The 15,896-nt window shown below is 35.5% G+C and overlaps 2 protein-coding genes across 29 annotated transcripts in view; one reads left to right on the top strand and one right to left on the bottom strand.

The window, feature by feature from the left end:
• The window catches only part of LOC139759442 (uncharacterized), a 227,895-nt gene that overhangs the window by 189,630 nt on the left and 22,369 nt on the right, over positions 1 to 15,896 (top strand). For 4 of the 11 annotated variants that reach the window (XR_011715054.1, XM_071681561.1, XM_071681559.1 and 1 more), the window contains 2 exons: positions 2,671 to 2,776; positions 14,017 to 14,310. Coding sequence is in view for 6 of the 11 variants with exons in the window: in XM_071681561.1 (XP_071537662.1) it covers positions 2,671 to 2,740 (70 nt within the window). In the remaining 5 variants the exon portion in view is untranslated. Of the gene's footprint in view, positions 1 to 2,670; positions 2,777 to 10,066; positions 10,203 to 14,016; positions 14,311 to 15,896 lie in introns of those variants that run through there. The other 7 variants (XR_011715052.1, XR_011715053.1, XM_071681556.1 and 4 more) reach the window with 6 other exon arrangements.
• LOC139759444 (uncharacterized) overlaps positions 13,970 to 15,896 on the bottom strand; it is a 131,031-nt gene continuing 129,104 nt past the window's right edge. For all 18 annotated transcript variants that reach the window (XM_071681563.1, XM_071681564.1, XM_071681573.1 and 15 more), the window contains one exon: positions 13,970 to 14,644. In XM_071681563.1, coding sequence (XP_071537664.1) covers positions 14,477 to 14,644 — 168 coding nt within the window. In that variant the 3' untranslated portion in view covers positions 13,970 to 14,476. The remainder of the gene's footprint in view (positions 14,645 to 15,896) is intronic.

Raw genomic sequence — 15,896 nt, 5'->3', positions numbered from 1 at the left:
CAAACAGAATGACGAGCGTAATGCGTTATTGTATTAACGTGTAGGTTACATGATGCATAATAAAGATACATTAAGATATATGATATAATCTTCATCCAAGAGTAGTTTTCTTGAAATAGGCTTGAGATCACCGGTGGTATGCTGCTGGGATTAAGTCCATTGCTATTGTTGGTTAATGAACATCTTGAGCCGATGATGCCGAGGTTGTGAAAGAAATAAAAGTATAATGTTGACGTCAGTTGATAGATAACTTAAACTTCAAAGCAGATTTAATAAATGATTGATGAAATGTACTACGACAAAATTCTTTGAAGTAAACAGGGATTATTTAAGAGGGGATATGCATAAACTTTATGATAGGAAGCACTTCTCCAAGAGTGGTAGATGATTGGAATTAGCTTCCAGACTACATAGTTACTTCAGTGTCAGCCAATTCAAGGAAAGATATGACGATATTTCAAAATGAGGATTTTAATATACTGAGGCATGTATTTCAGGCGAGCAATAAAGCACCCATATGTGCAACTTTAGCCTCACATATTTCTGAAGGATGGGAAACAGTAAAAGAATACCTCAATGGGATTATCACTGATTGGAAAATAAGCTAGAGGAAACGGTATATGATAAGTCACTTACAGGTTGCCACTGTGCTTGTCACTAGATCTCCACATTAGAAGAGTAAATGAGGGAAATTGTTTGTTGGCAAATATTAGAATCGCATTTAAGTATATGGATTAGGAAATGTTTGGTAAACTCTTCACAATATATATCAGACCAAAGATTAAGTCTGCTCACTGCACAAAAAGAAGCATTAAAAGTTGAGCAACAGTGACAGAGTAAAGACTTAAAAATGTGTTCACCATGGAAGAGAGAAAGGACAGGAGTGGTCTGGTAATAGCCTTCAAGTTTCTAAATCTGTTGGATGACTGAGAGTAGTTCTTCATGTGATGCAATGAGGGAGACCAGAGGTCATAATTACAAAAAGTTATACAGAGAGCTCATTAGAATGGAAATGATGAGGTTCTGTTTTAGTGTAAGAGTTGTTGGTTTGAACAGACTAAGTACTGAAACTTATTGCTGGCAGTATAAAAATGCTTAGATAGCTTTGGTGTTAAAGAAAGTTCAGATGAAGCTCCATGCCTGTAAAACTCTCTCCCAAACTTGTACAAATATGTAATCATTTCAGGAAGTTGGTTGATACAGAAAAGAAGAATAAGAGGGAGAAAATGTTGATTGAAAAACTAGTAATAAATGAAGTCGAGAGTAAATTCCCATAAAACAGTAAACACAGTGCAGCTGAAAGAAAATAAGTCTTTTTGAAAATAGATAAAGAATGATAACAAGTTATACTAAAAGGAGATAAATAGCTCCAGAAGGGAAAATTTGTGGAAAAATGTGGGATTAGCACACACGACTGGAAGATTTGTTAATAATAATTGATGAAATTTGAACGGGGTGGTCAAAGTCATTTATACAACTGGTAAAAAGTTATAACATAAAAAATGGTATTGGTTCTGTTATATTAAAGGCTAGGAGATTATGAAGTATGCAAGAGAGAGAGGAAGACATTACAGAAATGAATGAGAAAAGCAGTAAGAAGTCGAAAAGCAAGCAAGTTACATGTAAAAATAAGTTATAACGAAATATTTCACAAACAAAAGTTATGAATATGTCTGTAGCAGGTAACAAACAAGAAGGATAATTATATGAAAACTGATTGATCTGCTGTATTATCCATCATGACTATGAGAATTAAAGAATAGAAATATTTGTGCATAGCCAGCAAGGTATATGATAGAAATGTAAAGGATGGTACTAAGAGGATTCCTAAACTCCCTACAAATGAAAAACAGGTGGAAGGAAAGAGATAGAGTAGATCATATTCTATACAATTAGACAGAAAATAGAGAAAGGAGGCGAGAAAATGAAGAACGTGTATGCACTTAAAAATGGCATGTGATAAAGCAGTTATGTATCCTACATAATTTTTTTGAATACATGAATGCCTGGTATGATAATGCATGATGATCTCCCTTTTAGAATTGCTTAACAAGTAATGTTGTACTAAGTACATATCTACAGTTCAGATTGTTCCCAAAATGCAGTTCTTCCTCTTATTGAATATGTGAAGTGCTGAGATACAAAGTTACCAACTCACTCACTGCTACTTTATTTATTTTTAATTCAAGAATAGAAGTTTCAAAGTGAGTAGTCAACTAGACTGCTGTGGGTGTTTGGGTTTGCTACCACTTTTGAAGATACTGAACTGATAGCCAAGCAAATGTGTAGTGAGATGTGTACACTCATTTGTGTATTTCAGCTACTCAGAGATGATAATCTCTTTTGGATAGTTAAACCATGGTTTAAGATTTATCTAAATTGATACTTTTCATCCAGGACAGGGAAACAGTCTTATGGCTTCCAGTTTGTACCTTTAAAAATTACAGAATACTTTATACATCAAAACTGATTTTTGTTGACATCACCATTCTGTTAACCATTTATTTTCATTTCTAGGTTACTGCAGCCTGTAACAGTTATGCTTAGCAAAACTATATCATTTTATTAAAAGCTCTGTTACTTTATTTCTTTATGTGTTTCCTATGTTCCACCCACATATAACATTTACATGTTGATATTTGCTTTTATTATTTTGCTCATTACCCACAGATGTAGGCGTAGGATTGCTGCTAATTCATGTGATGAACCAACAGGATTACCCACAATCTTTGAAGTCTAAGTCTCCATGTTGGTTGATTGGTGATCCAGTTTACAGGTGAGCCTGTTAAATCTACATCAATATTCAGGGCCTCCCTCTCAAAAATGGTAGATACAAGACTCTTAAAAGTGTGTGGGACCAATGATTCACAAAGTGCAGTTGCGACTAATCATGTTTGTGGCAAATGGTTACCTTAGAACTTTGATGCCACATTTCAGACAGGAAGGATAATCTTTAAAATCTCATCTGTTCTTACTAAAAAATGAATGCCTTCTAATACTAAACAGTTGTTTCCCCAGGGTCTACCCTGTACATTACAAAAGCTCACCATACATCTAGGTACAATGTCGTCCTGCTCCTAGACACATTCCTGCATTCTATCTGCCCACCATACTTTGGTCTTCTGCAATATCTAATACTATTCAACTTACATACAAAGTAATTCTCTCATTCATGTAGACAGGTAGGTAGGGAAGGTAATTTTCTTTTTCATTCACTTTTAGCATGAAAATCACAATTAGCTTGCATATAAGTTCCTTTTATGAGCACCAGATCATATTTTCAGAATTCTGGTTTTTGAATAAAATTATGGTTATTCTTTTCACACTAAAGGTCTAGTTAAAGACAAAAGTCATCAAGGCCAGACCAAGAATGAAACAAAGAAGGGTTACAAGACTAAAGAAATTAGAACCTAAGAATTTTTTGAGTAAAACTTGCTTAGTAAAAGGCTATATGCTCATCATCATTTATATACCCTTCTATCTTCCCTTCCTCTACCCATCCCCTTACTTCTCTTATTATCCCCTCTTTCCCTTCCAGCTTTCTCTTTCTCTCTCATATAATTACCAACATCTCTCCTTCCTTCCATCCTCCTACCCATCTCTCTCTCTCCTATACCCTTCTTCCCTTTCGGAGATATGTTGTTTCCCTTAGGCACTGGCATTATATGACCTTGTATGTCTTCTAAGATAACTTTCCCTGTAATAAATCCGTTTAAGACATCATATCTATGGGGAATGTGATCAGAGTTAGCTTGCAAATGTTACTTCAATATTAAAGTTGGATGATAAATGTAGTAATGAAGTATACATCTGGATAAAAGACTGGCCAGCAGAGAAAACAGGTATTATTAAATGAAAGAAGAAATTACTGTACACAGTCCTTAGCTCATTTCATGGATTTATATAAATGATTTAGAATAAGGCGTGAGCTCACTACTGCAGTCTCTAATTATCCTGAAGATAAAAAAACAGAATGCAATACAGGATCCAGAAATTATCACCCAAGTCCAGTATTCAAAATGGCTTCTCCTGAGAGGTGGCAAATTAAATCCAAGATGGAAAGGTGTAAAAAAATAAATAATGAACTTTTTCTCTGATGCCTGTTCCCTTTAAGGACTCCCTCGAGGGGGTGTCCACGGCAAAAGAGACTATTACACTGGTGAACTCCAGGATATCTGGAAAATTGCTTAGAGTTCTAATAGGAGAAGGATCTTGGAATAATCATCAATAACAATCTGGAAGTTTAATGAAGATATAGGTGCAGGTAAAAAAAAAAAGTTGGATTTACGCAAGATAGAAGAATGCTATTGTGGATTTATGCAAGCTAGAATAATGCTATTGAGGATCAAGAAATTTACAGGAAGTTAACATGTCTCCCCTTATCCATCTTACTTTCCCGTGGTTAAATCAAGGTTTCTTTCTCCACTTTTCATATTTCATTCCACTTAATTCTAGTACCATTGTTGCTGCATTCCTGTAGACCATTTTCTATTTGACTCCAGAGATACAGAAATCACACTTTGACATCATATTTCAGCTTAGGTTGAATGTACATTGTTTATATCTTCTTGAAAACTTATTTGTGCACATATTGAAAGAGTCTTACACTCATGGGGCCCCTGTGTCTTATCTTTTAATATCTCTACAAGCTTTGGATTTCTTAATACTTTCAGCATTTACCTTTTCCTCATTAGCTTGTTCCACAGACCCACAGCTTGGTCACCAAAAGAAAAGTTTCTCATGCTCTTTGACCCTTATTTTACATAATTTTTCATTGTCTAATTAATATTAACATCAGTGTGACCCCTATGGATTTAGAAAGTAGTTTTCATGTCTTCCTCTTGTTGATGGTGGAGGTATGAACGGAGATGTTTAGACTTATTTTCTTAATCAGCTTTTTATACAAAGTAAAGAATGATCATGCTCTAAAATAGTGTGGGGGCTGTCATTAACTTTAGCACACTGGACACAAATTGAGGATATGTGCAAGTCCTGCATGCATTTGATCCTCCCAACATCAAGTGGTGAGAGATTGTAGATGATATATGGGTTAACCCATACACAACAAGCACAATATCTGTGCATTTTTTAAGATATACAGAATAGTAAATTTTTCATTTTCATATTGTATCTTCTCAACTTTTGCTGTTAAGCATCCTTTTCTTGCAAAGTTAAATGGTTTTTAAGCCTATTACACATTTGGTTTTGAAGACTCTTAAGTTTTGCAGTGAAAACTGATAATCACTTACCTGAGCTTTGCACTTAAGCTTGAGATCATCACTTATTTCATTACAGTACATGATGTTTACAATGACTATCCCTCATATATTAACACGTTATTGGTTATGCTATGTTTAAAAACTTTAATTTATAACAATAATTTATAACAAAGTAGATTGTATATGAGATATATGTACAAAATATAATATGGTCTAGCTGTTTAGTGAATTTTCGCAGAATTTCTTGTATCATTTATATAAACTAACAAAACTGAATACCATTTGAATGTACATATTACTCTGGTTTCATTGCGTAGTATTTCAGTTCCTTAGAAATTCTTTTGTCATTTACACATTTACAAGAAAATGTGTTTACCCCTGGCATTTGGTTTGTATCTGTCATTAGTTTCATCAATATCCATCCACCAAATCATCAGATATTGTGCAATAATGTATGTAGCAGCACCATGGTGCACATGCTATAAAGCCATCTGTGGTATCTGTGTAAGGTATATATTTAGTCCACATCTTTTAACCCAGTCTTCAAATATTTTGCACAAAAACATTTAATAGCATTTGAGTACACAAGACCTTATGATCTTGATCTTTAACAGCTCAACCTCAAAGAACAAATGAAATGTAAAACTTTGCAAAATGTGTTCCAGGTTTGGTCTGTATCCAACAGCTCAGTCTTGAGATATATACACAGGCAGGAAAAAAGGGTGGAGTAATAATATTTTCCTTTACAGTAAGGGCTTAAAATATTCACTGAAGGAATGAATGGATTTTACTCTTAATTCTGTTAATGAAAAGGTCTTGCTCAACATTCATGGGATGATCAGTGAGGAGGTGAAAACCAATTTTCAAACTTATCTTTACCAGGTTATCTTAAGACTACCAGTAATACCTTTGCACTGGCTTTCACACCTTTTGCACAGCTTTACTGTACTATTTAAACCAAACTGTACCATTGAATGAAAGATTACGTAAGATTTGGAAGGATATGAAAACTAAGACTAGGAACCAAGTAGTCATAGGTGCACATGCTCCCCACAATCAAGCCATTGTGGATAAGAACATGTACCCAGGCTTTTTCTTAAGAAGGGACAAAGTTTAGAATGTGGACTTTTGCATAATCTAGCCCCTATCATTGCATCCACTTTGCTGCAAGATGGGTAACTTACTTGGCTGGTTGTTTTGTTTTGGCTTTAGGCCTCCACTGTCATGGTTGTTAAGGCCATCAACATCAAGCTATATCCACCAATCATGATATCTTTAACAACCCCTGCAGTTGTTAAGGATAATTTGAAGAACACACACATTAAGTATGTAGCCCATGTTAGCTACAAGCTTCAAATTTATAAGGCATACTTTTTTCTCAATTACTCACAGAATACCACTCTGTTGTGTGTGCAATATATGTAATGATTAAAGTTACTTTACGATAAATTAAATTTATCATGTATTTACAGACATCATTGATGGCATATAGTTATAAATATTAAAGATTAAGTTTTGCAACTATCCTCTTTAACCATGTATCCTCCAAAATATAAGATTTGGAGTTTGGAATTACCAGTGCTTTTAGAGATGCTTTGTGTTGAGATCTATACTTTTACTTTTTGATATAGATCACAATTAACTTGTACCATAACAAAAGATTTTTTGATATAGATTACAATTAACTTGTACCATAACAAAGGATTAACTCATAAAGGTCAGCATTTTTATGGTAAAAATTTGTTTTCCTATGAAAAACACAATATATAGATTTTGAAAAGGAAAGATAACATGGTGGCACAAATAAAGCTAATTTTCATATAATAAAACACAGCAATAAGGTGTAATCCAAGCACTGTGACTCTGGGTTGAGAAAAATGCAGAAAAAGTACCTTAAATACTGCTGCAATTAAGTGTACAATCAAATGATTGCATTTTCAGAGACCATCAGTTCTTCTGTAAAAGGAAATTACCAACATATCTTGAATTATCTTTATGTAATTCTTAATTTGAATTTAGATAATTTTGAACTAAATATGAAAATATATAAAAACTATGGGTCTTAAAGGACAGAAAATCACTTCTTTACCATAGGCAGAGCCTAATGGTTAAAACTGTTTTACCTCCTAAAGTGAAGCATATCTGTAAATATTCACCCTATACATGAGGCCAGCAGATGCTTGTTCACAGGACACAGCAACCTGTCCGGGCCTATAATGTCACAGGAGAAAGTCACCTTCCTCCCATATGTTTTCTCTGACTAAAAGAGACAATGCCTTACGTCTGTTTCATTTGGAATCACGAAATGATTTTATAAATATGAAAATATGAAGAAGGGGAGAGATTAATAAAGAGATGCTCATCCAGCTCTTCTTACTGTAAAGAAATGGTCTTTATCTTTCAAAATCTATATTTCTCACCTACAGACAGAGCTCTTTGAGCATCTGTGAGCATACCTATCTGAAACAGAAGGAACTTATTTTTGAAAAGCCTTAGGAGAACTAAAGAACAAACCTACCCTTAATGATAAATTATGACTATTTTTTACCATCCTTTTCTAATGGTGGCATACTTAAAGATGAACACGTAAGGTCAATCAAATCTAAACAGAGGTATCATTGAACAAAGGTATTAGCCTCATTTCATGGCCTTTGGCAGACAGCCATGGCTACAGAAAGAAAACCACCATTCTGATCGAACCATAAATGTACTGTGTTGATAGAGGCTTAAAGATGCCTGGAAGAACAAACAGATGTTCCTTTAAGTAATTTTCTGTAAGACCAAAAAATCTGACACTTTTGATTATACAGAAGGATGATGTCCCTTACAGACACTTTCCCAGGACTGTATGAAGATGAAAATTGCAAATAATAATAATTCTACCTTTTGGAGATAGGCTAAATCTTCCATCCTGCACTTTTTCTTAAAAATAGGCTCAACACCAAAGCTCCCTCACATGGGTCTGAGTAGCCTCTTTCATGAAGTTCAGCTTTCACATTGCTCATAATAGCACAGAATTCCTTAAATTTATTAGAGATCTCGGCTGACACTTTTTGTAAAGTTTCATAGTGTGTTAATGAAGACATTCATTAAACAGTGTGTATATGAAGATATTCACATCTAAGAATTGCCATGCCAAGCAACTCTTAACAAATTTTTGTTTGTTAAGATAGCTAACATTAATAAAACTTAAATGTCTTTTAACTGGAGGAGACCACAAAACATATTAGGGGAACCTTTAAGGAAGAACTAGCCTAAGAAATGCCTATGTAATCAAAACGGCTGCAACCTATATCCAAACTGAAACTGGAAATTGACCTTAAGATCTTTCTTCTGAATCTTAGGCCTATATTGGGACCCAACTAGCAAAAGCATACATCTGTGTAGCTATTTCCTACATACTCTAAAGCAACCCTCAAACTGGTGTTAGTCCATTAGAAGTGAATTTTTTATTTATAGTGGCTTAGCTTACTATGGCTCCCCTGTAACTTTGGAGTGTTAGAAGAGAAAACTTCAGTATTCATTATTGACAGGCAAGAACAGAAGACCCCAACACCATGTTGTCTCCTCCCTCTATTAGAGAAGCAGTTGCTTCTCTATAAATATAAAAATGTTATGAGCAATTACCTTCATGCCTGAGACCCTTGGCCACAATATGTGTACTTTCAATAAATCTGAAAGATGTTCACATGAGATCCACATGTTATTAGGGCACTAGTACTATAAATAAGCTAAAGACTTTTGTGCTGAAGGGTAGAGCAAATCTGTCTGAAAGCACCAATCAACCAACCCTAAGCCACTTAAATTTCTGAACTAGAGCAATCCTCTTTTCTAGAACATCTAAGAATAAGTGACATCCTTGAGTTTGTCATGATCAAAAAATCTTTATAACAGCCAGAACAACTATTATGATGATGTTAATCTGGGTAAAAAGGCTGAAATCAAATCATGCTTAGCCCACAAGGCTTCACCTGAACTATCAAGTTTCTTTGCCTACCACAGTTGTTAAAAAACTCAGTAACTTGCCTCATATACTTCTATAATCATATAATTACATCCATTCAAGTTGTTAAGTGCATGTAATGTCTTGCCCATGCCATGGCACATAGGGTCATAATTTGAACAAATAAACCAACTAGCCATCCTGGGATAAATAGGCATATACCAGTAAGCATCCTTCAAATCCATACTTATGATTTACAAATTTCTCTTGAGAGTGCTGCAGAAACTTACACTTTGGACCTTTGAACTTTTGTGATACTTGCTCATGTAAAATCGGAGATTCAGAGCCATTTTAAAACAAAAACACAAAAAGCAGTGGTTATGCTGACCATGATGAGAAAGTTACCATTCCAGCATGGACAGTGGTGCTGGTGCTGTTTCCAGAAACACTGACTGTCAAGAAACAACGAAGCACTCATGACAGAATAAAAGCCAGAAATAACCATCCAATCCCAAAAGCCAGAAACAGCCATGAAGATACTTCAAACCAACATCAACTAATGGTTAGCAGATCCAAAGAGGACCAGTAAGCAAATGTGCACGAATGTGGGTGAAGAGATGCTAGGCCTAAATTAATTTCTGCACTGTGACACCATGAGCATGGATAGGCCATTTAAGTCCTGCAAATGGGCATCTGCTGACCTCATAAGTTTTCATGTAAAAGTCCCCATGTATATATTATACATACCTTGTCTAAGGGGGTAAAACAGTGATTTAATCAACCAGAAAGCCAGTGATATCTTAGATGCTCGGAGGTTTCTGTTTGTAGGTAAGACAAGACCCAACATTCAATTTTGTAATCTTATAAGAGAAATATCTTCCAACCACATATTTGTTTTTCGCAGGTAAATCACTATGGCACAAACCACACAAAGTCACATCTGAATCTTTAGAATCAAGAAAAAGACCTTTCAATAGGACTGAAAAAGAAATGGAGTTAATTCTTTGTACCCTGGGTGTTGGAAAGGATTACAGAATGACCTGAGACACCAATAAACATGGCATGAATGTTAATAATGTGTCTTCCTGAGACAGGTAAGAAAAAACCTTCAGCATGAAAATATTATTTTAGTTTCTCACAAGGATTCAAGGGAAAGAGGTCACAGGGGAAAAAACCTCCATAATCAAGAGATTTATACAGTAAAGGTTTAGCTCTAAAACGATGACTGAAGTTAGAAATACCTTAATCAACAAATGTGAAGACATTCAAAAGCTGTATCATAAACTAATTTTAAATAATGAACTAATGCTGCTCACTATCAAAGTTCAGTGATTTCACAGCAGAGTGGCTGATATGGGAAAAATTTTGAATTACTACAGAAACTTTCAACTTTCAGTCTTGAAATTCTAGAAATGTTCTGATCTCTTAGGAAGAGTATAGAATCACACACAAAAAAACATCTTCCTGAAAGTACTGTAGTTTTTAAATGACTGGCTTCAATATATTTCAGAGAACCTTGCATAAAAAGATAAAGATAACTAGCTCAATCTAGCTCTGAAGCAGTCCATGTCTGTCAGAAAAAACAATAACAGGAATCACCCAACTGCAGAAATTATTTCACGACAGATATAAAGCCTTTCAAGGAGTTGATATGAAGATTTCATGCAAAGGTTTAACTTATGATCTAAAGTCGTGATATGGAAAACTTTTAAAAACTTTCACTTAAGTTCTGTTTCAACCTAATAATGAAAAATCAACAACCAAAAGAAAAAGTGAACTTGACTGCTATTGCTATAGATACCTTATCAAACAATTAAGAGACACTGGCTTATTTCAAGGAAGGTATTATTATCCACCTAGGCATTTTTACTAAGCAATGATAACAGGATCTTGTTAACAATACAGAAAACTTGAATGTATTGATACTGAAGTTTAACATACTCTAGTGTGACGCTTGGTAAATCCAGCTAATGATGAATCAGTTTAGTACTATAAGCATTTGATAGAAGAGATTCCATGTGGTCGTTAAAATGCCTGTTCCCTTTGGGAACTCTCTCGAGGTTGGCATGACAAATGAGTCTCCATAACTAGTAAACTCTAGTGCTGCTCCTTAGCCTTTTGTACCTCACCATTAATAGGCAGAGGGCAACTCTAGCACAGTGTTTTCAGAGGCTCCTACCTAATACTCCCTGTTAATGTTCCTACTACTACTACTTTCAAATGCTTCTCTCTAATGTTCCAACCTACTACTTTATCTATCTGCTCCTACCATTTTGCTAAATGAGAGGTCTGGCAATCATTAAAGGGAAAAGGAAAGAAAGACATGAACTTTACATAACCAATTTGAATAGATAATGACTTTTACATAACCAACAATTTGAATAATGTAGAAGATATTGTAGGGTACTTCAAAGGTAAATGGAAATATAGGGAACATTTGATAATTATGTTACTTTTATACTTAAAACTGCTTTAGTAATTCTAAGGTATTCAAAAAAAAATTTGGTTAGCTGTTGCTAATTAGAGCTATCATCTACAGTACCAACCAGTAACTTTAAGGATACCAGGATCAAAGCCATTGTAAAAGAATAGTCAGATGGATAACTAGTTTAAGCTGATACAAGAAATGACAACAAAGTCTACATCTTTGAGGGAAAAAAAATCCCAGAAGAAAGGGGTGACCATTCATCCTCTCTTCACTTATGGTTACACAAGATTTAAGTTTGATTCATTATTCCATCAACCCTATCATACAGTTCCATATCTGAGAAGAGTCACAGCATGACTGTGTAGTGTTAACTCTTTGGGATGAGTGTTGCAGTTAATTCTGTTTATGACTTCAACCAAACCCTTGTTTGTGCATAAAATGATGTTACTCCCTGTAGTACAGTAATGGGGTATACAATGAGAAAAATGAAAATGGAATGGAACATGTGCAACTAGAAAAGTAATTATAACTTATGCTCTGAAACAGTAAATGAATTGGATACAAACTAGCATTCAGAATGGATATAACTCATCTCAAGAATGAAAAAGACATATTTATTCATTTATATATATTTATTATACTTTGTCGCAGTCTCCCGTGTTAGCGAGGTAGCGCAAGGAAACAAACGAAAAAATGGCCCAACCCACCCACATACACATGTATATACATACACATCCACACACGCACATATACATACCTATACATATCAATGTATACATATACATACATACACACATAGACATATACATATGTACACATGTACATAATTCATACTGTCTGCCCTTATTCATTCCCGTCGCCACCCCGCCACACATGAAATAACAACCCCCTCCCCCCGCATGTGCACGAGGTAGCGCTAGGAAAAGACAACAAAGGCCACATTCGTTCACACTTAGTCTCTAGCTGTCATGTATAATGCACTGAAACCACAGTTCCCTTTCCACATCCAGGCCCCACAGAACTTTCCATGGTTTACCCCAGACGCTTCACATGCCCTGGTTCAATCCATTGACAGCACGTCGACCCTGGTATACCACATCGTTCCAATTCACTCTATTCCTTGCACGCCTTTCACCCTCCTGCATGTTCAGGCCCTGATCACTCAAAATCTTTTTCACTCCATCTTTCCACCTCCAATTTGGTCTCCCGCTTCTCCTCGTTCCCTCCAGCTCTGACACATATATCCTCTTGGTCAATCTTTCCTCACTCATTCTCTCCATGTGACCAAACCATTTCAAAACACCCTCTTCTGCTCTCTCAACTACACTCTTTATATTACCACACATCTCTTTTACCCTTTCATTACTTACTCGATCAAACCACCTCACACCACATACTGTCCTCAAACATCTCATTTCCAACACATCCACCCTCCTCCGCACAACTCTATCTATAGCCCACACCTCACAACCATATATCATTGTTGGAGCCACTATTCCTTCAAACATACCCATTTTTGCTTTCCAAGATAACGTTCTCGACTTCCACACATTCTTCAACGCTCCCAGAATTTTCGCCCCCTCCCCGACCCTATGATTCACTCCCGCTTCCATGGTTCAATCCACTGCCAAATCCACTCCCAGATATCTAAGGATTCTGGATACTAGGCAGTTGCTGAAGAAAGATTTTATTTCATAGGTGACATGTGGAAAGACTAGGAAAAATGAACAATTTGGAGAAGGAAGACGGTAGGGGTTTGGAAATGGGGTACTGTTGAACTGAAACATAATGACACATCAGATCAAGTCAGAATGTCAGAGGAGTCCAACTCATATGGTGGTAATGAAAGAACAGGAAGGATCTTATATTCAGTATGAGGCTTCCTCATTCATTTTGAGCATGCCATTTCCAATTTTATAGAAATAATTTGCTTCTGTCTTTAGTGTTGTGTTGTATCGGCTCATTATCATTATTACACAGTTTTCTTCATCAGTACAATCAGTTTCACAGTTTGAAACCGATAGCAGTATTTAATCAAACATGTAAATGATGGAGTTGTATCTACAGGAAACAGGTTCATACCATGTCTTGCTCATATCACTTGTGTAAGTCTTAATGCCTATCCTTCTAACTAGGAAAGTTGTGACCTAATTCAATCATAGGAAAAAAATGGTGTCAAGTGACAAGTAATTTCTGTGTGATAAAAAAATCTGTATAAATATTAACAAGTAATTAAGTGTATAAACATTTCTACTTGGTGACACAAATGTTAGACCATAAACAAAGTTTTATAAAAGCTATCTCAAACAAGTAATTGTAATATAAGTAAATTAATGCATGTTGAGAATTACCTAGTGAGGGGTTAAAAAAAAAAGCAGCCAGGAGTTATTCTCTTACTAAAAGAAGTACACTGTCTTTCTTTTCAGGAATAACATCATAAATATGCAGCTCACCAAGAAAACCTACACTCATTAATTTAAGAGAAAAACGGTTATGTTTTTCCCAAGACACTGTGTGTTCTGCATATACATCATACTGATTTTCACCCATTATTCCTGTATCTTCATAGATATTTTCCATTGAAGAACTGACATTCAACAGTGTTGTCGACATAGGAGTAATTGTAATTCTTACCAACACTGTCTTAACTGTCAGTTTACATTGCACAGTATGTAAGCATGCAGTATTATTTACTTCAATAAAATGCTATTTATTGAAAAGTAGTTTTCCAACACTCATTCTAGTTACCAAATGAATATGTGGGCAAAGTTACTATTACTTTTTGTCTTATATAATAAAAATATCCAAAATCGTCAGAGGCCTTCTGAATATTGGAAATACATGGTTACCTTAGCCATTCATTTAAAAAATACTCTCCTTCAAATGTTAGATAACAGCACAAACAAACATCCAGTAGAAGCCATTGAAGATGAAGAAGCTTATAGGAATAAGGATCCTCATAAGACGAATTAGTGCTGGTCCAAGGTTTTTGGGTGTCGTTTTAAAGCTCTCAAACTTGCTGGACTTAGATACTGCAGTTTTAGCTGGCAACACCTGGAAAAGTTTGAGGCTACTCATAACCTGAACTAAATCCAAAGACACAAAATATATGAAAATGGAAAACATAAATCAGTAATAAGGAAATTTTGAAAGAGACTGTGATATGTCTGTTTCCTGAAATTTGTTGTTGACATTTGGGTGAATAAGTCAAATTGTCTGTGAATGTCACAATATCTTAAATTAGCTTATGCTTGGTAAGGCAGCACCTTAGTATTCCCAAGAAGTGGGTCTACTTTCCATGCAAAATTGATAAATTCTCAAAAAAAAAAAAAGGCTGGGGTATGGAGCAGCCTGTCCCTTCATGAAATCAACTCTGCAAACAATGTGAGACAAGTGAGAGGAAATAGTGACGGGGCAAAAAATGATACCTAGGAGGTCCTACGGAGCAGAAGACTCTATATAGCAGAAGAGTGAATACAAATGATACAGCAAATCATTTGCAAGGGTCAGACTGAGTCTTCAGGATCTGCACACAGTGAGGGAAGGATAGCCCATAGGTGCAGTGAAGGTTTTTTTTTTTTTTTTTTTCAAACTATTCGCCATTTCCCGCGTTAGCGAGGTAGCGTTAAGAACAGAGGACTGAGCCTTTGAAGGTATCTTAGTGATTATTTGGAGTGAGGGGAATGGGGTAGCACCAACATTTACAATGTGACAGGGGCACTTGCATGACTTGGATATATTTGGCATCAGCATGGCTGTTATAACCGTGTCTTTTCTTTTTCATCACACTGACGTGGTGATCACGAAATATTTGTTCTGAGCCATGACAGTACTGTGGTCAGTGATCATGCCTCTGATGCCAGATAATTTATGTTTCTACTCTTTGTACTTCACTATGAGAAGAACAGAGGCATGACTTGATAACATCCATCCCGACCAGTTAGAAAATAATGTAAAATGTACCAGTTTCTGTCAACATAACCTGACAGGATTATTGCTGTGTAACAAACAATAACACAAGACCTTGATAATGTACCTTATATCAATGGCCTAGCATTTGACTAAAGGTATCAGCCATAAGTTGTAAGCTTACAGTCACATGGAGGAATGTTACCTTGAAACTTATTGCTTAATCCTTTAGACTTATCACAGCTAACAAGGAAATATTCTTGAGCAAATGCTAACAACACATGTGATAAACAATCTCACTCATCACTGCAACATAAATGTCCTGCAGAAGTGTGCACCTATATAAAATGTAGGACTAAGATCCTATATTTGTAAATGTACTTTATGTAAGTGCTCT

This window comes from Panulirus ornatus, chromosome 33, assembly GCF_036320965.1.
Source record: "Panulirus ornatus isolate Po-2019 chromosome 33, ASM3632096v1, whole genome shotgun sequence".
Classification (NCBI taxonomy): domain Eukaryota; kingdom Metazoa; phylum Arthropoda; class Malacostraca; order Decapoda; family Palinuridae; genus Panulirus; species Panulirus ornatus.
The sequence above is the reverse complement of the archived record's forward strand: the minus strand, read 5'-3'. Positions and strand labels throughout refer to the sequence as shown.